At 35.2% G+C, this 27,300-nt stretch overlaps 2 protein-coding genes across 5 annotated transcripts in view; one reads left to right on the top strand and one right to left on the bottom strand.

Moving 5' to 3' along the window:
* LOC131427288 (furin-like protease 1) overlaps positions 1 to 27,300 on the bottom strand; it is a 664,527-nt gene that overhangs the window by 572,020 nt on the left and 65,207 nt on the right. Inside the window, exon 2 of one of the 3 annotated variants that reach the window (XM_058590335.1) lies at positions 15,201 to 15,641. The exons of the other annotated variants lie outside the window; for them this stretch is intronic. The gene's annotated coding sequence lies outside the window, so the exon portion shown is untranslated. The remainder of the gene's footprint in view (positions 1 to 15,200; positions 15,642 to 27,300) is intronic. 3 annotated transcript variants of the gene reach the window in all.
* Positions 14,494 to 15,179, top strand: LOC131427291 (uncharacterized). 2 transcript variants are annotated; one of them, XM_058590340.1, is made up of 3 exons: positions 14,494 to 14,555; positions 14,627 to 14,893; positions 15,026 to 15,179. In XM_058590340.1, the coding sequence occupies exons 1-2, from the start codon at positions 14,541 to 14,543 to the stop codon at positions 14,846 to 14,848; spliced, it is 237 nt and encodes a 78-aa protein (XP_058446323.1). In that variant the 5' UTR covers positions 14,494 to 14,540; the 3' UTR covers positions 14,849 to 14,893; positions 15,026 to 15,179. The 2 variants fall into 2 exon arrangements, with proteins under 2 accessions (XP_058446323.1, XP_058446322.1); XM_058590339.1 differs by lacking the exon at positions 15,026 to 15,179 and having other exon boundaries at positions 14,627 to 14,990.

Below are 27,300 nucleotides of genomic sequence, written 5' to 3'. Positions count from 1 at the left end.
AATAAGTTTATTTCATAATACATTAGTTTTTCTTCTTCTCAATACATAGTACTTTAAACCTAATACATTTCGAATACAGTCACAACTGTTAGTATTTAATAAAACATTACTACTAGTTTCCTTAAATATCATGTTAGTGTGTCTGTATTCATTAGTTCATCTAAACACTGTTTTATCAAACTATTTGCTATTATAAATTACATCAAAGAAATAAAATATTTATTTTGTACATGATCTCATAACTATTTCAGGTCTGTTTGTATCAGCTCGTCACATTTATTCAATGTAAGATAGCTGTCTATTGGTTGAACTCATGGAAGAAAACAAACATTAAATTAGAATTCCAATGGACTTAATGAAACGATAAAGAAGTTTCATATAAGGAAGGTCACGACGAGCAAGAATGTCGCGAACTGGGATATTGGATAGTCTACTTTGAGTACGTAAGGAATTTATTAGTTGAGATCTAACTTCACGATACTCCACGCATGTCAAAACGACATGATCAATATCGCGATAACCTGCACTACAAACACAATGATTAGTCTCGAAAAGTATTGCCAATTGTTTTAGTATGCATGGGGATACTAGACAGCTGTCAATGTCATTCACGTAAAAATTATAGAGGAGCGGACTGATGCGTGAGTGTTCCGGGAAACCCATGTAATAAAACGCTAATTAGACCGGTTGTTCTCTTTGGCCACGAGATCTGGACTATTTTGACAGAGGATGGGCTGGGCATGTCATTAGGATGTCGAACAACAGTCTAGTGCAAATGGTTTTTGAATCTAATCCGGCTGGGACAAGGAAAAGAACGCAGCGAGTTAGGTGGATCGGTCCAGTGGATGGAAATCTACAAAAAACGTGCGTTGAGTAACGGACATCAGCCATGTATCAAGTTATGTGGAGACGTATGCTTAATACGTCAAAGGAAGACTCAGGACTATGCAAAAGGGGAAAAATCATCCAAATTTGGCTAAAAATTCTTTCAATTTGTTGATTATGCTAGTTTATACCCGAACGAACATTCTAATTTTTTTTAGGATTCAATGAAAAGTTTTTTAAAGAAGACAGACAGACAGTAATACATGTGAGAATATATGTAGTATACAAAAGGCGTCGTCACACGATTAGAAGAATTAATTTTTTCCCTTTTTGTGGGTACTGCTTTTTCATACAAAACTCTTTTTAAATTTTCTATTAAACACGCGATACCTGCACAGTTTTATTTTAAATATATAAACAAATTGATACATTGAAACCAAAATGATTTCTTTTTTCAAAGTTTAGAGTAAAATAACAATTCAACATTGATATTGTAGTCATCACGAACTGAGTAGGATTTTTTCTTCTTGTCGTCGTAGCCCACCCAATTCGAGTTTCTTCTTGATATTCCGATGTAATGTCCTATTTCTCCCGTTGATCTGCGCGTGACTGGCGGACCACGATATTCCACTGCTCCCAAAATCGTATATTTTTCTTGTGTTTTCGGGCAACGAAAAGATTTTTTGATAGATCCCAGCTTCACGTGATCGTCCATATCAACTCCAATAACAACAACGTCCCCTGTAAAATGCATCAAAATTGATTTAAATTATAGAAACCTCTAAATTAAAATTTGAAATAAATTTCGTTTATAAAGTTTTCACATAATTACAAAGGACATTATAAAAAGTTTTTGTCTTACGAATAATTTTAATAAGTTTTGTAAAACGATGTAAAATTGCAATAGTAAAATGAGTAACAAAGCTGTTTTAATACTCAGATGAAAAACGAAACGCAGTATTACAAAAGAAACCGGTAGATGGATCGATCAAGGCGGCGAACAGCCATGAATCGAGTTAAATGGATACGCTTTCTATAGATAGCAGAGACCCGCGGGTCTACGACTGAAAGAGTAAGAGTAACTCTTGTTATTGTTTGAAGATTCTTTCCAAGTTCTTTAAATTCATTATCATATACATGTAGTTGTTGAATTACCTATTCGCTGAATGTCGCTTATTTCTAATCCATTGCAATGGTCGGTTCGGCACTTGACTTCTGGAAGAATAAGATGATCCACCAAAACTTGATCAAAAGGTTTCTCAATCTCCTTTCTCGTTATCGTAATTGAAGGCAGGTATTTCATACGCGGAGTGCAGCCTGCTACACAGGTAGACTTTTCTTCAAAGCTGCCACAATTTTTGAACAGGAAATTACTGAGCGAATGCACATTGCAAGCGCCATCGATAACCTGAATTGATTCGCCTACTGGCGATACTTTCAAATAACTCAGGTATAGTTGTACCCTTTGCTGATATGTTTTCGCTTTTATTTTCTGCTCTGCCACACCTAGCACCATTTCAAAAAAAGGAGTAGTTTTCTTATTGTTTTTAAAGAACTCGAAATTTTTTTTATTATCTGTTGCAGCTGCTAGAAGAATTTGAAATATGCTATCCATAGCACAAGTATTTGTTATGGAATATTTTGTTATTCCGATTGTCACAAGTTCCAAATTCGAATCATTGCCATGTTTCATAATGGGCAATTTCCGATGATGATCGGAAAGTATTATATCGTTCATGTCCTGATTCTTTTTGGTAAGGTAATAAGCTTTTGTTTTCTTTGTAGCTTTTCCCAAGCCTCGCCAGTTCTCAACTTCATTCAGAGCTATCTTGGTTGATACATTAGAGGTACGAGAGCATGAAACGCAAATTCTTCTCTCTCCATACCCCTCTTCATCATTTGGAATTGGTACCGAGCATCCTTCCAACAAATGGACGTTAGTATTACACGTAACGCATATGTGCGAGCCTGTCGGATAATCTCCTTTTCTACAAGCGAAACATGAGGAGTTTGGTTTGGAATATATTTCTTTTAAAGGAGTTCTTTTTGTTGCCGCTAAGTCAACGCCTATGTCGGTATCTGCTTTAACACTTTCCGAAGAATTTTTTGTGTCGAAGCAGGAATGATCGGAATTGGATTGATCCTGGTTTGCTGATAGTGAAGACGATAATTCATGGAGATATGCGGAAGATATGCTCATATCCTTCTCTGACATATTTTTGTAAGCGTCGAAAGAGAGCGTCGTAGTATTAGAGACTTGATTATCTTCGTTAATTTTTTTTTGAGTCGCGCAATCTACTATCTTGAGCTTTCCGTCAAAATAAGTGATTAGTTCCTCCAGTGCAATATCAATTCTTTGTGTTTTCTTCAACACCTGGTTTTTTATGGCCTTGAATTCCAGTTCAACGGGAGCACTACTGGCTGGTACTCGTCCGTAATTAAACTTATCCCGGCAAACACTCGACCATAAAGGAATAGTTCTTAATTGTTTCATGAGACGACTTGATAATTTCGGGCAATATCGAGGGTTTATATCGTCTCCCTCCTCATTTTCTAATATTGCGTATATTTTTTGTTCTATTGATGTTACCCATTTTTTTAGAACGTCCTTTTCCTCTTCAATCTCCTCCTCAAGTTCATTCCATACCTCTGGCTCATAATTATCACTTTCTATGATGCTCTGATCTATCATATCTTCAAGCTATTGCGGAGTGTCGGTGATCATTTCTTTCATCGATTTGAGGGCTGCCATTAAAGATGGTGTTTCTTTTCCAGCGGTCTCACTGGTCGAAATCAGCAACACTGATTCTATTATGTTTGTGGCTTCCGACATACTCCTGCTCAAAATTAACTGACCAATACAAAACATAAAAAAATTTTTAACTTCTTTTTTTTTCACTTGCAAGGGATTTCGCTCAATTATTTACGTAATGAGCGACATCGATCCCTATTTTACACCTCGGTAAATTATCGGTCATACATGCTTCAGCATAGGATTCAATCGTTCCGCAACCCGTAAATACCAAACAGCAAGCATTAAGTAGAGCCTTAGATGAATCACAAACCTGCGAGGAGAGAAGATATGTTGAAATGTAGGTAAATATTCGTTGCTATTCTCTTAGTCAAAATAGTCATAATCCTGGTGTAGAATAATATTCGTTTTAATAAATAAAAACCTATTCTAAATCACCCAGTGGTATTATAATGCCTTTCTTTTGTCATCGATATACACCCCAATTCTGTATTTCGTTCGGATCGGATTGTTTCGATCGAAAGCGAAATTTTGCATTCTGTAACTCGATCGAGTTCGAGTTTTCCATACAAAAGCATAACTCGATCGAATTACAGAATGCAAATTTTTACATTCGTTGGAAAAAATCCGATTCGATCGAATTACAGAATAGTGGTGATAGTCTTATTGAATCATGTTTTATCTTTTTTATTAAGATATTTTCTGACACTAATTTGGACTCATTGTTGATATCAATTTGTTCAAATTGATTCAAGTAGTTCACAAAAACACGCTTCAGAGCTTAAGTCACATATTCGGTAACATTTCTCAAATCAAGTGTATCAGCAATAATACATTTGATCGTGATCATAGGTCACATTATGAAATAATTATGCAGGTAGAATTCATTGTTGATGTGTTGATTACGTCACGTGTATGATTATGTCTCCGAAAATTGAAGTGTCAGCCAAATGAACTCTTCGAATTCTATCCACAACTCAAGTGCATCGCCCTCATAAAATTTTACATTCAATTTGTCAGCATTGTAGAAAAATAAGGAAGTCTTGCAAATTTTTCCAGTGTTGTAAAAAAGTAGAAAGTTGTGCAAGAAACTCGTCAAGCGAACCCTCACATCAGCATATCAGCGTAACCGCAACCTTGATGTAGAAACTTTCTCATAGAAGCATGGATATTTCCGAGCATTAGTCAGTTGCGCAGATGTTGTAGAAACAAAGTCATTTTCATTGTATGGTATAATTTAGTAATACCATATATCTATATCAATTAACATCAACGATTTACACATACGCTTACGTGTGTATAATGGTTTCGCAAAGGTAATTAAACTTGTTTTCAACTAGTAGATAAAAACAAAGTTGTGATTACAGATATGTTTGAATTAAGTAACGATAATTTATTAATGATCATTAATTCAATGTTTATTTTATGAAATAACATTGCTGTCACCTTGTTTCAGCTAGTGCAACACAAAAAAACATGTTCGTACTGTTTTGGAACATAGCTTGGTTGTATCTAAACTAGTTGCTGATTGCTGATTATACCATTGTATCTCCGGAACCAGAATTGAATGCAGATTAGTCGTTTAATTTGTTCAATATTTCAAATAAGGCTTTCAAACGAACTCAAGTTTGTTAAAATCAATTTAGCTAACTCTTGTGCGGTAAAAAACAACGAGTTTTGTCGGTTACGTCACTTATAACATTATATCACCGGAACCGAGAGGGACCTTCGCACTTAATCCACAAGTAGCTTTAAAACGAGCCTAAGCATGTTACAATCGGTTCAGCCATCTCTGAGAAATTTGAACGGAGAAAACTTGCATTTTATCGGTTACGTTACTTATACCATCATATCTCCGAAACCAGAAGTGACAGTCAACTGATCTTCAAACTTGATATACAATCCAGGAGAAGCTTTTAAAAGAACAAAATTGAGTAGATAGATAAAACGTAATAAGAACATACATAATGTTTTTTTCCGCAGGAGTCCACACGGTTTCTGGGCTGGAAGAAAGGTAATCTCCTAGTGGACCCCAGCCCCTTCTATTAGATTTCTGTACAGAAAGTCAAAACACGCATAGATTTGATAATTCGTATAAAAACTACAAACAATTGACAATTCGTATAAAAACAAATCAAACGTCCTGAAAAATCATACATAAAACGATCTAGTGTTATCTCGAAAACAAAAACTTTTTGAAGAAAATCCCAGTCGAAAAATTTTGGTTCGTGATAACACCCATGACCCTTATTACTGTTGGTGATGCAATGATCACAACAACGGCAAACTCATTCAAGTAACTACTTTTTTCTCTGAAGCGATTTTCGTAATAAGGACCTACAATCACTTCTCTTGATTTCTACCGTGTAGTGATCCCGGTAATAAGTGCCAATATCTGCTGAATAATATCTCAAATGCAGCAAATTTGTCATCATATTTCCACTAGTTAGCTTTCTATTTTTAATATAAATAACATCGTCCCAAAAAATGAACTTTCAATGAGACAACGGATTTCTAACTTTCAAATTTTTTCTAGACCCTGTAATTTTGTCCTGACCTGTGAACGATTAACATTGATTGGAATAAAATACCTTGTACAACAATAATTGGAATGAGACGGATCCAAGGTATAATTAAATTAAATATAAATTGACAAACATAAAAAACGTTTTTTCGACATAGTTTAAAAAAAATATTCTTACAACTTCTTTGGGGTATTCGGCACCAGACTGGATCCATCGCATCAGCCAAGTGGCAATGCTAACCGTATCCTGATGTTCCGATATCATTCCGGTGACAGCAAATTGCGAGTTTGGGATTGAAAGAGCCGCGAGGTAGAGAAAAAGATGTTGAGATTTTTCACCATCTACATGGAAAATTTGTTTTCCGATCCCTCCTCTAGCATCGATACAAAGAGGGCTGTTTTTCTTAACAAATCTATTGAACACACGGGTTTGGTGAGGTGACCAAAAGTGAACCATTATTGGATCATAACCAATGTCCCTCACTACGTTATGACCTTTTTCAGATCTCTTAAGTTTAGCTATAGCATGAATCGGGTGAGGGTCTCTGTACTTTTCCTGTTGTGTCATATATTTTAAAGTTCTCAAAACGTCGGCACTATATAAATGCGGTGGCTCAATCGGGTCTCCTTCTTTCATCATTGTTGCGGCTTTTTTGGAACGATAGTACTCGGTCGACTCTTTTTCTAACGTTGAAGCCAATCTCTTTCTGGTCTCTCCACGGCATTGTCGTTTGCCGCATTTTCCACTACCAACTGATGCCACACATCTGATTTTAACCAAGGTTTCATTTGCAGTACGTGGTAAAATTCTACATTTGATTTTACTCCCACATTTACAGTGACCTGAAACAAAAGTGTATCGTGTAACTAGAGAAAAAACATTGCCACAGTATTCCCAGGTTAAAAATGTATATGAACTCAGGAAATTAAAAATTTATGAGGGTTTTTACCTGAAATCCACATCAATTCGATAAGATATTTTTAAAAGAATTATTTACGTGAATCATTACGCAATCTACAAAAAATTAACGAGCGATATCTAATAATATTACTGTTTTTAACCATTAGAAAATGAAATTAAATTATATTTTTTTCATTATTGCATCAAGGTTTAGAATCTGCCGTAAACCAAAGAAAATGTTTATTCGGTATGTATTAGTTTAGTTCTTTTAATTATTTGTTCTGCTAATGGTAGCTCGACAGTCCAATCAGCAATACCAATTCGAAAATTAAAATCAAGGGGAGTGGATAAACAATTGTCTCATTTTTGTCATAAGTTGATCGTAAATTTTATATTGGAAATAAGATTGAAGAAATTTAATCGCACCTGTAAATCCACCTGATAGTCTCTCCTGACTAACGTAACTGCTTTCAAAATGATATCCGTGGAGTAGTCGATGGTCATCATAAATTTTTTTCGATATAATTTCCGTCCAGACTTGCGGTTTAAGAACAGTGATGACGTGATATTTTTTGTTTCCTTTTTTATCTCTTCTTAGTCTCGTGGATTCCGTAATCAATTCATTAAACTCTTGTTCACTGAATGTTATTATAAATCCATACGACGATTGATCAATTTCGCTGTTGGTGGACAAAGTTGTATCATTTAAATTAATCGATGGTTCTTTTGCAACATATTGCGTTCCAAACAACAAGCTTTTTAAAGAAAATCTGTTATTCGCTACGTAAGCGTAGACAGAACCAGGCTCTATCTTGCCGTGTAATTCTTCCGAAATATTTCTCCACACAGGATGCGTTTTTGGCACATAAGTATTTTCTGTTTGATCTACCACTATTTCATTTTTATGTTTAAGTACCGATGCAATGACAATTTGTTTGTCGATTGCTGATGGGCGTCCTGAAGGCATTTTGATCTTGTTCAAATTACATCAAAAAACATAATCCGTCTGCAAAAATTGAAAAAAAAGAAATGGTACAAGCTTGCTCCGTTTCAAGCCCCATTGATGTTACCTGTTTCAGCTAGCAAATTAAAATGAATAGGCATGCTCATCAACTCGATGAGAGGAATTTTGTCTGGCCAGTATAATAAAGCAAAAGGGTGGCTGTTAGTATTTAAGTTTCCAATTGTCTGAAGGGAGTGTAAATCAATAGATTTCATTTTTTTGGAATGCATTAAAGCTTGTTTTAAAGCTTCTAAAATTGAAATTGAAAGAGAAAGTAATGAATTCAAGTACATTCTGTTATTGACATTTCAGCTATCAAGACTGGTTTACCGATCCTCTATTATCTTGAATCAACTGAAATGTTCAAAAGGAACGCTTTCCAATGGTAGCACTACACAGGTGTAGGGCAGAAAAGGATGCCTAGATTATTCCCAAGTTGGAGCGAGTATAGTCGTTGCTACTCTACACCAGACCAGTGCAACACTGAAAACCAAAATTGCATACAAGAGCAACTGCCGACAGCAATATTGATGCCGATCCACTTTGAGTGTAATCAAGGCATCTTTTTCTGTCAAATACCGGTGTAGTGCCACCGTTGAGAAAAAAAAAGGAACGAATGAAGAACAGAGTGCTGTCCATTCCAGGGATTCCAGGTCATTTTTTCAAAAATCTTTAATCGAACCACAAATTTGTCTGTGCAAAATCTGTGTATACTTCCTATAACTACACTGCTGATCGGTCTCTACTCATTTTTGCGAGCTAAAAATAAGGCTCACGCCATTTCCAAGCGCTTTGTCAAGAATGCATTTGCACTACGTTTTCCATAGCAATTTGGACTGAAAGGTTCTTTGCCAGTGAACCTGGCATCTTTGGCCCATTCGTGCGTCAGTGGGGGTGTATGCAGAGATGCCAGGTCTGTATATTTCGTAGATTTGCAGACCAGGGATGCCATTTATACAGATTTATCTGTATGATACAGAATTAAACTTTTTCGTGTGAGCTCTTTTTGGTAATAGTAACGAGATAAAATTACAAATTGATCAGAAAATTAGAAAATTGTGTATTTGATTATTAGCACTGAATGAAAATGATATTAATTGTTTATATTTGGACAAATTTGAATTAAGTATTATAAAACATAATTGTCAGACTGAGACTTGGCTTGAGATGGCTTAAGATTGAAACTTAAATGCTGAAATCCCACGTAAACTTACGAAGTTAAAATTTTGAAAGAATATGGAATTGAAATTATGTTTTGTTTATTCCGATTGTTGATGATGAAACATTTACTTTCGTCATTTTATAGTGAGATATGGAGATGCGAATATTGAACGCTCATTGAATTTCTAAAACCATTGAATGTTTCAATAACATTCTCTCAACTTTTTGACGTGTGGAAAATCGATTTTTTCTGCAGACTTCTATCAAAATTAACTTTTTTTTACTCGCTATGTCAGTTTTGTTTTTTATACTTTATAGAGAAATGAAAGTCCACAGAAGTTTTTTTTTCATATTTGCAGACTTTTGCAACTCTGTCTGAAGATATTTGAATGTTGTATTGTGTACGTATTGGGTGTGAAGTTGAGCATAGTCGGATGTCCGGAATTTGCGAATTGCTCGATTAGTTTTTGAATCGAGCAAAATTTTCAAATTGATCGATTAAGTACTAATCGAATAACCGAACATGACAAAAAATATTTCTCAGTGGATAAGTTTATTTCAATCAATATTTTGATTAAAATAACAAATATTTTACTTGTGCGTTTCTGTCTATTTCTTGGCAAACGATTTCACAGTACATTCAATTTGAAAAAATAGTTTTGAATGAACGAGGTATAGATAAAATTGACTAACTTTTTAGATAAACTAAATTAACCTAAATTTAGTTTTTTTCACTAAAGCATTTGTTCAATATATTCATTAATTTGCTTGTATTTAAGTATAGAAAGATTTCTTTCACACTAATTTGCAAGATAAACGAAGATTTTGATTAATTAATTTGCCAATGTTAAAGATTCTTTTGTCGCGAGGCGATCTAATTTTTTACAGACCACAACCAAGCCCTGGTATTTTAATTAGTATTCAATGATTTGGTACTTCATAAGTCCTGTCAATCTCTACATCAAACAATCTTTAAAAAAATATTATTAGTTAACAATACATATACTTGAATTGTTGAAACCCCTCTAGAAAATGAAAGGAGCAGAGAAAATTGTACTTTAAAAACGCGCACAAACTTTATTCGCGGGAGAAGAATAGTTCATATGAACTTAGAGAAGTACTCAACAAAATTAAAAAAATTGAGCAACGAATTAAAAATTTCCGCAACTAATTAGCAACAAATTATTCACTGGGTTTCGATTTATTTCAGGCATATTTGGAAGGAGGGCTTCGCTAACTTCATATGAACTTAGCGAAGTACTCAAAAAAATAAAAAATAAACTGAGCAACAAATTATAAATTACCGTAACTAATTAGAAACAAATTAGCAACAAATTATTCACTAGGCTTCGATTTGTTTTGAAGCACATTTGGAAGGGAGGCTTCGCTAACTTCATATGAACTTAGCGAAGTACTCAAAAAAATTTAAAAAATATGAGCAACAAATTCAAAATTACCGTAACGAATTAGCAACAAATTATTTACTAGGATTCGATTTGTTTTGAAGCATATTTGGAAGGGAGGCTTCGCTAACTTCATATGAACTTAGCGAAGAACTCAAAAAAATTAAAAAAAAATGAGCAACAAATTCCAAGTTACCGTAACTAATTAGCAACAAATTATTCACTAGGCTTCGATTTTTTTTGAAGTATATTTGGAACAAAGGTTTCGCTAACTTCATATGAACTTAGCGAAGTATTCAAAAAAATTAAAAAAAATTGAGCAACAAATTCAAAATTACCGTAACTAATTAGCAACAAATTAGCAACAAATTATTTACTAGGCTTCGATTTGTTTTGAAGCATATTTGGAAGGGAGGCTTCGCTAACTTCATATGAACTTAGCGAAGTACTCAAAAAAATTAAAAAAGAATTGAGCAACAAATTCAAAGTTACCGTAACTAATTAGCAACAAATTATTCACTAGGGTTCAATTTGTTTTGAAGCATATTTGGAAGGGAGGCTTTGCTAACTTCATATGAACTTAGCGAAGTATTCAAAAAAATTTTAAAAAATTGAGCAACAAATTCAAAATTACCGTAACTAATTAGCAACAAATTAGCAACAAATTATTCACTAGGGTTCAATTTGTTTTGAAGCATATTTGGAAGGGAGGCTTCGCTAACTTCATATGAACTTAGCGAAGTATTCAAAAAAATTTTAAAGAATTGAGCAACAAATTCAAAATTACCGTAACTAATTAGCAACAAATTAGCAACAAATTATTCACTAGGGTTCAATTTGTTTTGAAGCATATTTGGAAGAGAGGCTTCGCTAACTTCATATGAACTTAGCGAAGTATTCAAAAAATTTTTAAAGAATTGAGCAACAAATTCAAAATTACCGTAACTAATTAGCAACAAATTAGCAATAAATTATTCACTAGGGTTCAATTTGTTTTGAAGCATATTTGGAAGGGAGGCTTTGCTAACTTCATATGAACTTAGCGAAGTATTCAAAAAAATTTTAAAAAATTGAGCGACAAATTCAAAATTACCGTAACTAATTAGCAACAAATTAGCAACAAATTATTCACCTATTTGCGTTATCATCGGTGAGGGGTGCCTCGCTAAGTTCATGCTCATGCTAATTCCTGAATACCGGCTCTGGAAGTACCATAAATAATGACGAAAAACTCTAAAGTGGAACTTACTTCGACATCTCATGGAATGTTCAATCGATTGTCGCACGCTAAGATTGAAATTCGATATGTTTTGCAGTTTCGGCATTACAGGGTAATGAGTGATTAAAATCTCAATTTGCCGTTTAAAACGACGATAATTAAAATAATGTCATGAGAACTAAAACACCTAAGAATATCCATGCAAAAACACATGCGTATTTATAAAAAAAGGTATCATCTCACTGCTAGGTGGATTAATCACGTTTTTTTATGCGAAGTTTAAGAGTTATGCGGTTTTTTTTGTGCGAATTTTCAGAGTTATGCGGTTTTTTATGCGGTACGTAAATTCGCATAAAAAAAGACTTGAGTGTATCTCCTATTTCATATTTATAGTTCCTTATCTCTTAGTTCCTGTTTACTATTTCCTGTTATTATTTTCTTATCACATGTTTCATGTTTTCTATTCCCTTATCACAGAAGTAGGAAATAGTTTCTTATTTCGAACTTTTCGGCCTTTTTTCTATGTCCCGTTTCCTATTTCATAATTTCAGTTTCCTATTTCCAATTTATTATTTCCCCAATTCCCATTTCCTGATTCGTCATTCCATTTTTTTTTCTAATTTCCAATTCCATCCTCTAATTCTTTTTCCGTTTTTCTTTGAATTTTTTTTCGCAGCGGTAGTACAGAGCGACTAGAGAATAGCGGCTCAAGATCGAGTATCCTGCAAAGCTACAATTCGTTCGGCCATGTTCCGAAGACGGGATGTGCACCATTAAAGTAAAGTAATTAATTTCCAATTCTCTTTAGATACAGAAATTTTTACTATTTTACCCATAGATTATTTGGTCATAGCTGGTAATTTTTATATACCACATTTTGATCCCAAGTTCCACTTATCTGTTTCCAATTTCATAATTCGCATTTCAATTTTTCCATTTCCCATTTCCATTTTTTTTTTGCATTCTATGCTTATTTTTTCTTAAATTTTATTTCTTTTGTAGTATGTACTTTTTGTACTTTTATCATTCCATTTTCGGTTTACTCTGGTTTTCGATGTTGCAACAATGGTTGCATAATTCCTAATTCTACTTGTTATTAATTTGGCGTTATTTATTTATTTCGTATTCACTATTTGTTTCTCTTTTCTCTTTCCTCATTTTTTCGTTCCTCTTTCATGTATTTCATTTCCCATTCCTTGTTTCATATTTCTAACTTGTGCCTTTTTATATCGAATTTTCTTTCATATATCTTATATCGAATTTCTTACTTCGCATTCCGGAATTCCGTAGTGCAAAGTAAATTAGAATTTTTAAATTCGCTGGATCCTAACACGTGCCATGTTGCTTCTAGTTCAACCATTTTTCCACAATTTAGAAAAAAAACACATATTTCGGGTGAGTTATTTGTCAGAATCAAACTATAATTCGAAATTCTCCTTTGATGTTACTTCAATCCAAACTGCATCTTTATTCATTTTACTCCAGCCATCAGGGACTGTGCAGACTTCTCTGCAACCAATTTAGCTGCTTTTGTCTTGGATTTTTAAAATTTTTGTATAGTTGTAAACAACATTAAAAGAGTTCTCTCTTCACGAGAAACCAATACTGCTCGACAGGTCGAAGCTCCGGGCAGTTAGATGGATTCACCTCCTTCGGACTCCATTCGCTTTATACCATTCCAAAGCACCTTGAACATAGTGACAAGAAGCCAAATCAGGCCAGAATAGCGAGGGAGTGTCATGGATGCGTAGGAATGGTAACAATCGCTGCTTTAGACATTTTTCGCGGTATATTTCTACATTTACCATTCCGGTAGTGATGAAACCTTAGCTTGCTCGACCACAGCTGCATATTGCCTGCCAAACCAAATATTTTTCGGAAAGTTTGGCCTTCTTCTTCGTCCTTAAATGCTCCGCCAGGCAACCCCGTTTGTTTGGGAATTATTGTACTAAATTTCTGTTTTGTGGTTCTGATTTTCATTATCGATTGCTGATTAGGAAAAGACAGGCTACTTCTGGTAATCTGAAGTAAATCCTATATGGAGCTATGCTTTTCCAACAAATCTGCCTCACGTTGCATTTCAATAGCGAAATCCTGTATGCAACCCAAAACCATTGCGAAGCTTAAATTCATCCGCAAATCTTATTACATTGTTCCGAACGAAATTATTCCGGGCTCCCGAATACCACGTGAGCCTAGTTCGTGTAGTTCAACACAAATCCGGATTTCGGTGTTCAAAACGCATTGCAAATTCGCACACTATCAATGTTATCAGCTGTGGTCACGAAGTGCAGTCCTGTTCTAAATTCCATTGGTTCTGAAATTGTACTGCAACATATCCGCAAGCCAGCGTCGAAGAATGCTAATTTCGATCTAAATTTCATTTTGCTGCTCCGTGCTTCGTTGCAAACGTGCGTTTAATCGAATTGCTATGTGCGCCTTCATTCGTCATTCGATCGGCCAGTTCTGTGCCGAATTGTTATTCCGATTGTCACCCGTTCACTGACCGAACACTGAGCGATTCGATTGGGAAGGGGTGCTGGCAGCTGAATTGGATCACGAGGCTATCTACCCCTATCTAGGAGTGATTCGGACAAGGTCAAGGAATCGATTTCGATTCATTGGATTCGTTTTTTTTGTTCTGAAGTGGGTGGTTGGTTTTGGGGAACTATAAAACGATGTTCGAATCGTTGCAAAAGACACAGTTTGTCACCTGAAACCAAATCGAAAGCCACCGGCCATCACAACAAACATGTTCGCCAAAGTGGTAAGCGTTTTGATGGTAAAATTTGCGAGTCGAGCTTAACTTCTGGACTTGTTCTGACTTATTATTCGCAGATTTTCTTCGCCGTTCTGGCCATCGCTTGCGTTGCCGGAAAACCGTTCGTACCGTTGGCCTACTCGGCAGCACCGGCACTCGTAGCAGCACCGGGAGTGGCCGCCTATTCGGCTCCACTGGCAGCAGCCTACACTGCCAGTCCGTATGCCGCCTTCGCATCCTATCCGTACGCCGCAGGATATGCGTACTCTGCTCTTCCCTACACTTCGCTGGTGATCTAAAGTGGATCGGATGGACAGCACCCGCAGGGGCTTAGGACATTTAATGTGAATTTTCTAATGATCTCGTAAAATCTGATATGCTTATTCTGTTAACATAAATTCGACCGAACAAAAAAATAAATCCATCTAATTTGCATCGGAATCGTAATTCGTTCAATTTTATGATCCATTTTATAGGCCGAGCTTCGATTCATGTTCAACATCAACTTCCGATTGACTTGTTGCTTCCAGTGGTACGTGCAGTCAACTTCTGCGGAATTCGAACCACTTAAATTACTAGCATTCCTAGAATTGTGTGTACCAAACAAAAAATAAATTCTCGATTTCGTAATGCCCCCTTTCTTGGACTTACTTTAATGACAGCTAGCTCCGCATTCTTAGCGTGCCAACGCGGCATTGGTTGATGGAGCAGCTTCTGCAGCAGACATCCTACACCGCCCGATTCCCAGAGACAACGGGCAAACGAAGCGATTTCGTTGCGAAGAGGAATCTTGAGAGGAAGAAAAAGCGTATTTCACTTCCAACCGGATTTTTCATTGCAGTTTCAGTTCATGTCAGCTTGGAAATTTTGTTTCGTTTATTTATTTGTTTTAAATGAACCTGTGTGTGTGGGTCCACCTCTTCCTTCTTCCTGATCGTATTCCGGTGACAAACTTCCTATTAAGAGTGGTAAGCTCTAGCATTTGTTTTCCGTTTGGTTTTGCTATGATAATCGAAGCAATTTCTTCCCCGTCCGTTGAAAGATTACATCTTGGAATGTTTCCTCATCATGATGCTTGAAGTGAGAAGTCATCTATATTCAATTGTTAATAGAAAGAAATCCGTTACCGGAGCCATGATTAAAAATTATGCAAATAATCTAGTTTTCTGCTCATGAAATCATGAACATTATTCATAGCTTTTTCTTCTTCTTCTTTTTGCGATATTCAGCTAACCAGAGACCATTTTGTAGAAACAGGAGATGAAAATTATTTAAGTGATAGTACTCAAGAACGAGCAAGAAATAAGTCGTTAAAAAGAGTAGAAGAAATTAGTCGTTAAAAAGAGTAGAAGTAATTATTCATAGTTTTATGATGAAACTTATCTACACTTCTTCTTCCAGCAAAATTGATCTTGGTCAATCAATTTGAACCTTGTTTAGAGAATTTTGTTCTGCATTGATATCGGTTTGAGCTAAGTGGATAGAACAATTTTCCAATTTTTACTTTTCGTTTTCGACTTATCAGTGCATTAGCAGTTTGCATTGGACTGCTCACGCCACCTCGCGATTCAACATGAACCGCTCAACGGGCATGAAGTTGAGAGCGGGTCATTTAGCGGAAAGCCATTCCGCCGAAAGTCGTTTCATCGGATGCTATTTCGCCAAATGGGTCATTTCATCGAAAGTCATTTCGCCGAAAGGGTGATTTCGATCCGCCGTCGAAAGCGGCGGCCTCTCACATGCAAACCTGTAGTCGCATCGTTCGCTCGGTCTACGCAAAACTAGGTTCCTTTGCTTTAGTTAGATCCGAAAGAGAGGCAGCGAGGTTGGGCAGCACACGAAGAAACCCGATGTGGCGAAGGCTCACTAGATATTTTATTTATTTGCACTCAGTTAACGGAAAATAGTACTACTGATAGATACACCAAAGCAAATGTGGCTATTAAAGTAGAAAATATTTCTTGCCAATTCCGTTCTGAGGATCATGTATCAATCTAAGAAAATGTTCTAGAGTAGTCTTTCAAGATTAAACGTGGGTAATTGAATTGGTCCATTGTGTTAAGTATAAGATATTTCAGAGGAAAGATTGTAGGTCAACAAAACGTGTCATTCTTATGTCTTTGTTTTAGATCAATTACAGTTACGCTATTAAGACAATTCTATCATTCAGTGAAATGACCCAATCGGTGAAATGGCTTTCGACGAATTGAGCCTGATCCCTTAACCGAAAAGAACCGAGTGCCGAAAGAATGAAGCTTAGTGACAATTCAATATAAACTACTAATACGCTGATGAGTCGAGACATTGGGACATCGAAATAAGATAATAGTTATGGGCGCTTAGCACAAACTAGTACCCATGCGATGCCAAAACCCCTACTATTATCTGTTGACGTCGTTCTTTCGACACTTTAGTATAGTGGCGTTAGCAGTTTAACATAAAATTCTAATGCACTGATGAGTCGAAAACGAAAAATAAAAAATAAGTCGAAGACGAAATGTAAAAAACGTATTGAAGTTGGTAGTGAGAATTGGCATCATATAAGATCATAAAACGAACTAAGGATGACTAAACTTTTCAATTAAGGTGGGCCACACTCTTTGAAACGGAAGAAAAATAGGAAAAATATTCAAAATAACTGATATGTCCAAATGATACATTAAATATCTATCTCAAGTGTATGAACCTCACATACGTTGAGAATATTAATATATTAGAACATTAATTAGTACTCCATGAACATTTAACCATATATACAAGAAAATAGGAAGACTTCTTGTTGTTTTTATAAAAAAATAATTCAGATCCACTAGCTTTACTTTTATCTTGTGAACGAAGAGTCTCGAAAAACCGAGCATCAAAGTTTAGGCACTTCAAAGGAATGGCGGCCGGGAGAGAAAAAAAATCAAAGAAAGAATAAAATAAAACCGAACTTTGATTTTAAACGGAATTGCTTCATAGCGAAAATTTGCGCTTGCTTGTGAAAATCGTTTAATTTTAGTTATAAAGTTTTTAACCGTTCGAATAATTTTAAAAAATTGGCATAATATTTGCTTAAACTTTGGAAACTTGTTCTAAAGTTCGGAGGGCCGAGTGACATATATCAATCGATTCAGCTCGACGAACTAAGCAGATGTCTGTGGATGTCTGTGTGTGCAAAATAAAGAGGTGTAGACCTCAGAGAAGGCAAGACCGATTTTGATCAAACTGAATTGTTTTTATTTTTCTATCTGATGATTATTTTCCCAATTACATAAACTTTTATGTCAAATTTATTTCGACAATATCGGTCACAATTGATCTTGAAAACTAAATATGGTTTTAAACTAAGATACATAATCATAATACCTATCAAATTATTCATAGATGATAAGAATCAATCATCTATTCACGGAAATATCGAAATTTCGGTATAGTCGATAGTGGGAGTTTGGAATGAAGCACGACGAACTGACGCTTGGAATCAAAACTAGACACTATGTTCAATACAATCATTCCTAAGTGATTGAAAGATTGAATACAGTACATTTTAGCATAGTATTTTGGCTCCATTTATTTTTAGCACGGTTCCATTTTGGCAAATCATTGTTTGACTGCGACTTGTTAATTCATATATTATATCTATATATATAAAAATGCAGAGATCATTCTTTGTAATCGCATCACGTAAGAACGGATGGACGGATTGAGATGCTTTTTTTTTTGTTTGATCAGTTTTTACCCCCACCGGGTTCGTACATCAAAAAAATTAGGAAAACTTACCGGAAAAGTGGGAAAAACCAATAAAGTTATTTTGTATGGACAATGGAATTTTCCACTGAAAAAGTCACCAATGATTGCTAGATAATCGATAGGTGTTTGGCGCATAATGAGTTGCATAAGTGTTTGGCCGTCGAAGAAAGGAATACTAGATCGTTGAAAGAATCTTTTGGCGCGCAGCGAGTAGTTTTGTGTGAATATGCATACTTGAATTATGTGATTATTCATTTCAAGCCACTTGCTTAATTGGGTATCAAAATTATTGCTTCCTAATGACGTTTTCGCTTCAGAAAGTTAAAACTGACCCAGGGTAGTTTCATCAAACACTTTTAACGAAGCTGTGTTGGTTTCGCATTTAGTATATGGGATCTGAGCAAACCTCACAGAAAGAAATAATGTAATTTACACGACATGTAAATCAATAGCAACATGGAATAGACATGGGTTGAATCGAAAGTTTAATTGAAAACCATCATCGTTGTTAAACTAAACTGGTTTGCATTGAAATTTCAATGAATAGAACTGTATCTTTCAATTAACGCTTAGCTTTACGATTGAATCATATTGAAACGTACAGCATTGTAAAGTAAGTCTATGTTTAATTGCCTGCTCCAAATATGTGCATGAAAATAAATGTAAATTCACAAAATATGTTTGAAAAAGATTCGATTTTAAGCTCAACAATGTTGAAACTAGGTTCGAAACTAGCTTCAAACAAACGGTTTGACAGCAGTTAGGGTGGAAACTGGGTTCAGAAACAAACGAAAACGACATAAATGATTGGCGGAATGTATATGACTGTTCTAGAAATACCGATGTAGGCAGGAGAAAAAGTTCTGATATTATTCACCAGTTAATGGATTCTGTGTAATGGAGTCAGATGAACAATATTGGTCATTGTAAGCGTGAGTTTACAAATTAGAAAATTTTTGAATGAATCAATGAAAGGATCGTGCAGTAGAAGTGCTAAGGTCAAACTAAGAGACATTCCTTGCATTTTGCCATAGAATGAGTTAGATTACACTAAACGCACATAATAAGTGGCAATTACAACAATGTTCAAGATGATTACCATAATGGATTGAGACTGCAATTTTATATTTCATATTCTGTGAAGAATGTTCGAATTGGAATGATAATTATCAAATTAAAATTTAAGCGTCGTCTCTCCAAGCAACCAAAAGTTTCACAGTACTTGAACGTGTGGCACTTTTTGGCCACTTGAACGGACAGAAAAATTTCTGGAAAAAAAAGCTGTACAAGGGACCGCTTCGAAGTTTGTTCTGCTGCATCGGGTGAACATTCAAGTATGAGTAATTTCTTAAAATACTTTGTATGCTTCATAAGCCAAATCTTCATTTACGAACTTCTGGTTACCTGGACTAAATACAAATTGTAAATACATCCTACTCTACCGAATAAACAACCCTAGAAGAGAAATTCTTCAACATTGTATTAAGTTTATCAATACAAAATTCTGGTTAAGGACTTTTTTTTGTCGATTACCGAAAGCAAGAATCACATCTGGAAGAGAAAACGTGGCACCTTATATCGTTTATGTCGAAGCCATTAGAAAGGGAACTCTGTTCAGTGCATTGACTTAAAGGATGAGATGACAATCTGTGAATTTGCTTATTAGGAGTATTTCACATTTTCACATTAATTTTTGATGATATTTCTCAGTTGGTGATAGTATTCAGAAAAAAAATGGAGAGAAATGTTAACCACTTAGTCGTTTGACAATTCTGCTGTTTGAAAACATAAATTCGAGCAAATAATTTTTAGGCGAGACGAAGTTCGACGGGTCAGCTAGTTATTATATATAAATTCAGCATTATCTTCGAATTCAAAGTTATATTCAGTAAATTTTTATAACTAAAAATATTGTAACTGTCTTCAACTACAACCACTGAAAAAATGAAATGTTCATATCACTTAAATATCCTCAAAAAAATGATAATTTGGTAAATTTGCAGCATACACTTTGGGTTATTTAGACAAAAATTTTCCAAGCAACGATTGATATCTGGCACCTACAGGATGTATTTTCTCGTCGGTACCCTTTATCAATCGAAAGATAATGAAAATTTTCTGATTTCAACAATTTACCACATTGCCCTAGTCTCCCCTAATTTCTAAAGTTCCAAAAATCGCTCAAAATTCTAACAAAACAATTGTCTTTCTAACATTCTAATATATGTAGCACTTATATGAATTGTGGAAAATTGACATGATCATAACAATTGTAATTGTTTTGAAGCTGTTTCAAATTGATGAATAATCAGCAATTCCACCAGAAAAACCTTTTTCTAATCCACCTAGTGGTGTAATGATCCCTTTTTCATATCAATCATATATATTACTGTTGGATTCTTGAACATAATTTTCTTCGATTCTTTACGAAATGACCGGAATCGCTTTTTTGGCCGTTTACTGGTAATGACTACCGATTGGAGTAGTTTTGATGTCGATTTAGATTTTTTTACGTTTTTTGTTTCGCCCATTTAAGTGATGGTATAAAATTTTAAACACACTACACGCTATAATTCCGGAACCAAAAATCGGATCCGGATAAAATTTAGGAATACCGTATGGGACCAAGACATTTTTCATTCGAATCTAAGAAATTGGAGTGATTTCCGGGCTGGAGTTCACGGTCACTTTTTTTCGATACATCCGGAATCTGGAACGAAGATCCGGTATATCAAAAATCAATGTTTTTGGTCATCAACTAATCAAATCTGCCAACTCAAGAATTATACGACTATTTGAATGTGTTTAATTGAATTTTCCGTGTTATGTATAAAAACACGTCTCTGGAAATGAAGTTTTTATACCTATCAATTTGTAATACCGGAACCGGAAGTCGTATCCGGATGAAATTTGGTAGGACTACATGGGATTGCAAGACCTTTCATTTGAACCTACGGTAGTGAAAATTGGATGAGCGGTCTCTGAGAAAATCAATTGCACGTTTTTAGTTCATTGTGTACATTTTACCCCGTAACTTCCGAACCGGAAATCGGATCCAGATGAAAGTCAGTAGCAACCTATGGGACTACAAGGCCTTCAATTTAAATCTTTTTTTGAGAAAACCAAGTGCACTTATTATTCATTTTTTTTTTTGCACACTTTACCCCGTTACTTCCGAACCGGAAGTCCGATCCGGGTAAAATTCAATAGCACCGTATGGGAACCAAGAAACCTTTCATTTGAATCTAAGTTTGTGAAAATCGGGCCGGCTATCTCCGAGAAAATCGAGTGCACATTTTTGTTCCATACACACATGCATACACACACATACAGAGACACATAGACATTTGCTCAGTTCGTCGAGCTGAGTCGAATGGTATATGACATTCGGCCCTTCGTACTTCGATTCAATAGTCGGTTTTCACAGTGATTGCATATCTTTTTATATGAGAAAGGCAAAAAAAAACTAAAACTACATCAAATTATAATAAATGACTAAGAGCAATATGTAGATATGATAACGTTGTGAGAGTATTATGATGGAAAATATCAATTTTATACATTCTTAGTGGTTTTCTCGGTTTGTAAAGGGTGATTTTTAAGAGGTATATTATTTGATTTAAAAAAAAACTGAGAAAATTAAAGGAAACTTTCTTGGAATCGATAGAACGAGCAATATAATTTAAAGTTTGAACATGATTTCGCAAGGTCCAATTTAGGCTCTCTCTCTCTCTCTCTCTCTCTCTCTCTTTCTCTAACATAACGGCCGGTTTTCACGAAGCATTCCCCCAACTTTACCATTTATGATTAAATTATAGACCAAACGACGATTCATGATTAAGTTATAGACAAGTTTGACAGTGAAACAAGACACGATTCACGCGTGATCTGTCAAAAACAGTGTTGCCAAAAAAGATTAAAAAAATCACTACGTTAGATAGAGAAGCTATTTTTTAAATTTTTCCTTAAAATTTAGTCGTTTATCTTTCTCATATAGAAAGGCTATGCAGTCGCTATGAAAACGGAGTGTCATAAACTAATCGACTCAGTTCGTCGAAATCACACAATGTCTGTGTGTGTATGTGTGTGTAACAATGTCACTCAACTCATGCAGCCCAGCTGGGTTCGATTCCCAACCACATAATGTCAGAAGTTTTTCTGGCCCGAAAAGGCGAATGAATGTTAAAACGTCTATAATCGAAACAAAAAAAATGTCACTCAATTTTCTCAGCGATGACTGAATCGATTTTCACAAACTTAAGTTCAAACGAATGGTCTTATCCGACTACCGATATTCTGGAATTACAAGGTAATATGTGCCAATTTATGAGAAAAAGTGCACTCAGTTTTCTCGGAAATTATTACATATTTTCAAAATTTAAGAAACTAAAAAAAAGTCTTGAAATTTTTAAAAAAGTCCCCAAGAAGTCGATCCGGATCTGACATGCATATTTTTATAAAACTTACTGGTAAATTCATCTAGTTGGCCGATCTTGTTAGTTTGTGGATATATAAATTTATTTTGAGACTACTAGTCCCCGGTTTCCGCTTCCGTAAGCACCAGTAATAGTAGAGAAAAACTCCCAAAACGGAATTCACTTCGATTTCGCAGCAACGGTTGAACCGATTTTCACAATTCGTGATTCAATTTAAAGCTCTTATTGTCTTAAAAGATGCTTATGTAACACCATCCGATGAGTATCAAAACATTCAAATCGTCATTCAAAATGACGATGCAAAACCGATATGCATCGGTACGTACTGGCACGGAAGAAGGAAACACCACCGCCTTTGCCTTTCGTATAGCGTGTTCGGGAGAACGAAAATTTTTTTACTCCTTTTTCAAAACGCAACCGAATTCATCGGCTGTGATTACAAATAATTATACTGATAATAGTAATAAATACAAAGTATTACTACTCATTTAACGTGAATTTCCTACACAGCAGGGGTTTTTCTTTGGTTTCTTTGTCGTTAAAATAACTCAATCGAAATAGTGCATGAGGTGAATCGAAACCAGCATTGATTCAAACAAAGTCTTTGTCTCTATAGTCAACATATGAATAGAATAGTTTTCTAGCTGAACTTATTATATGTTGGTCAGGATGTCTAATCGTTATAAAATTTACGACACTGATGAGTACGACGGGTTGGCGGATCAATGCATAGGACGCTGGTCTTACAAGCCAGTTGTCGTATGTTCGGGCCCCGACCTGGAAGGATTCTTAGTGTCAGTAGGATCCATAGTACTAGCCATGCAATTATTCTGTACACTAAGAATCGGCTGCGAAGTACGTTGAAACAGAAAGGTCAAATTCCACAAAAGGAATGTAATGCCAAGACTTTGCTTTGAGTGCCACATTTTCAAGGTACATTTTATAACTGTTGTAGGCCTGGAAATAGATTGTCAAAAACTCCATCGAAACTTGCCTCGATTTCTAATGAAATGTTAATGGAAAAGGCAACATCACACCACAAGGTGGATTAGAACAGGTTTTTACATTACAACATATCAAAAAGGTATCAGAAACGTGAAAATTTTCGTTTTTGAGTTAAGATTTTTTTAAAACTTCAAGTCTGGCATTTATCGACCAAATTTCGACTGAAATTTTCAAAAGATTATTACTCATAAAACGAAAAATTTCGCTTGGCTAATTTTTTGATATGTTTTGTTAAAAAGTCTTTTTTTTTTAATAAAAACATTTAGTGCCTTCTATCCAAAAGCAATGAAAACTGCTAAAATCTGATACAATTAGTGTTTTCCAATACAGAAATCCAGTTTTTTTATATTTTCATTTTTGTTCTAGAAAATATAAACATTTTTACAGAACTAAGTCGTTCAAGAGTTATGATTTTGTTATAAATGGGTGATGGTTGATAAATACATGAATCAAAATTTGCAAAAAATTACAACTTAAAAACGAAAAGTGTCACTTTACTAATTTTTTCCATGTGTTGTGTAGAAAGGTCTAAATTATCAAAGAAAAAAAATTAAAACATATAGCGCCCTCTATCTACATACCAGTTAAACTGCTAAAAACTTATACTAATGACGTTATCAGCCACATAACTCAAACTTTAACAATCTACGCACGTTTTCTGGAAACTATTGACATTTGTAGACAACATTTCCAAAAGTTGAACAAATCAGTACAGTGGTTACCAAGTTATAATTTCTTTTAAAAAGCCAGTGTTTCGAAAAATCGATGTTTTGATCAACCCTTAAATGAAAAAATGCGGATCGAATATTTTTCGATGGAGAACGATTGTACCGAATATTATGAATTTCTGAGAGGTCGTACATTTTTTTTCCATGGAATTGTTGATTAATGATACATTCTACAATTTTAAAGCAGCTTCAGAACATTCGCAATTGTTATGATCATATCAATTTTCAACAGTTCATGTAAGTGCCCAAATTATTAGAATTGTTAGAACGACAGATGTTTGTCGTTTTTTGAATTTTGGGCGATTTTTGAAACTTAAGCAGCTAGGGGAGACTACGGCAATTTGGTAAACTGTTGAAATCAGAAAATCTTCATTATCTTTCGATCGATAAAAGTTACCGACGAGAAGATTAATCCTGTTGTGAATCGTTCCTTTGAAAATGGAGATCTACAAAAAACCAAAGTGTACTGGACGAAACAGCATAAGAGTAGTATGGTGCAAGTGTAGCGTGTCTGGTTGAGAAACAGTATCGAAGCATCCGAAAAAAACAATTTCAACTTCCAAACCAGGAATAAAACTCGTCAAAATTTCAAATTACTTGCCGACTAGGTAGAGCTTTTCCTTACTAATCTGTCCCATTAGAACATTTTTGCCGTGCATTGATCTAACAGAACGAAAAGTAAAATGGTTCATGCGGATTTAATATTGCTTACGAGAAGCCAACAAAAACTTCAATTTCCGGCAGACGTAAAATGATCTACTAGTGTGGACACTGGTTTTCTCGTGGTTCTTCCGTTAGTTGGATTGTGCGTCTCGCTACAGTCGAATGAGTTTCGCCGATGTTGAATCAATTGATTGATGGGATGGTACTTCGGGACACAGACATTCACAATATGGTTGCAGTTTGCAGGCGATGGGCACACGCAAACACTGATCAGTTTGTGCTGAGAGCAATCTCGTGGCACTGAAATGTGGTCAAATGTGTCTGTAGAACCGAACGTCGAATGAACGGAATCTGTTTTCGGAACGAACCGGTTGATACTTGGTGTGAAGCGCCACTCCGTTACTCCGGGGAGATTGGCTTGAATGACACGGGTGCTTGAGACCTGCAAACTATTTGCTGTGGCGGACGTACACTTCAAATGAGAACGACTTGAATGCAATGTGCAGAATTTGTTTATGGTTGTTATCTAATCTATACGTTCGTAGTTAGTGCTCTTCAGGCAAACCACAGAACCACATTGTCACCAGACAACCACCCACCACAGACACGATATCCTTTCGGAAAACACAACCACGATGAAGCGTCATATTGGCTAATGCAGTATACCAGACAGGCAGACAAGCAGACAGACAGACAGACAGATAGCCATTTCATAAGATGGATACCTCATAAAAAGATAAAGTCTGCTTCGTCCAATTCATCGGAAACCTCAACCTTGTCTTGCCTAGCCTCGTGACAGGATCCTGGGCCAGACGAACTGCAGCTAAGCCGGTCCTATAATAGCTGATAGTTGATATAGTGATAAAATATTTATGTGCGTCATCATTATTGCGGCTAACATTGGATCGGTTCTGAATGTAACAAACGGTGAGTTGTTTCACAATTGATGTATCAGTCACAGAGACGAGGGATGGCTGTTTGGCGCTGGAGGCAGTAGAGATTGTAGCAGCAGAACAAAGCACAGCAACTGTGTGGTACCGGGGCTTGAGCGTTTCGTGCTACGTTAGAGCAATTTTCTGCGGTCAACCCAATCCAGACGTGCTTTCAATCGAGTTACAGATTGATTTTGAGATTGTTAGAAAAATATTACAGAAGACCTCTCTATCATGCAGTTTTATCAGAGTCAAAATCTGTGTTCAAATTCAATTTATTAAATAACGTTTATTATTGTTCATTTTTACCTATTAATTTTGATTTATCTTTTCATCTATTGACTTTGATGTTGGAAGCTCAGTCCCACCCCTAAACTGAAATAAGTCACTAGGATTATATCACTACTTTTGTCTTCAGTAAACTAAAACCGATGGCAAAGTCTGTCCGGTTTGTTCAGTCCAAGCAGTAGTCTATTTACAACGAAATTACAATTCGAAACTTAAGACCATTCCGCTGAGACAAAACAATGCGTATCTCTGCGTAGTCACGGCAGGCCCTCCCGTGAGCGAGTTTCGGCGTATACTTTAACGGGACTGAAAATACGTATTACAATACTGGCAGTTATTCACGGAAAAAGATGATTTCATATACAATCAAAAACCCCTTTTCAAAACTCACATATAAAAAATGCAAAACTTAAGAAAAAAATGTGGATGGCAGATGTCCTAAAAAATCGCAAAACGTCCAGATTTGGTGTAACATCGAAAAAAAAAAAGTTTTGACATCGACTTTGAAATTTTGAAGATCAATTGTAACAATTTGAGTAATTTGAACAATTTGAATGATTTCAGTCATTTGAGTGATTTTAACACATTTTCATCAAAATTTAACAACAATTTTAACACAGTTCGAACACAATTTTAAACCAATTTTAACACAACTTTAACACAATTTAAACACAAGTTTAACAAAATTTAGTCAAGCTTAACACAATTTTAACACATTTGTGTGTTAAAATTTTGTTATAATTCTGTTAAGATTGTGTTAAATTTGTGATAAAACTGTGTTGAAATTGTGTTAAAAATGTATAGAAATTGTGTTGAAATTGTGTTAAAATTGTATTGAAATTGTGTTAAAAGTGTGTTAAAATTGTGTTAGAATTGTGTTAAAATTGTGTTGAAATTGTGTTAAAATTGGGTTGAAATTGGGTTGAAATTGTGTTAAAATTGTGTTGAAATTGTGTTAAAATTGTGT

This window comes from Malaya genurostris, chromosome 2 (genome assembly GCF_030247185.1).
Source record: "Malaya genurostris strain Urasoe2022 chromosome 2, Malgen_1.1, whole genome shotgun sequence".
Lineage (NCBI taxonomy): Eukaryota > Metazoa > Arthropoda > Insecta > Diptera > Culicidae > Malaya > Malaya genurostris.
Note: the sequence above shows the minus strand (reverse complement) of the source record. Positions and strands in the feature narration are given on the sequence as shown.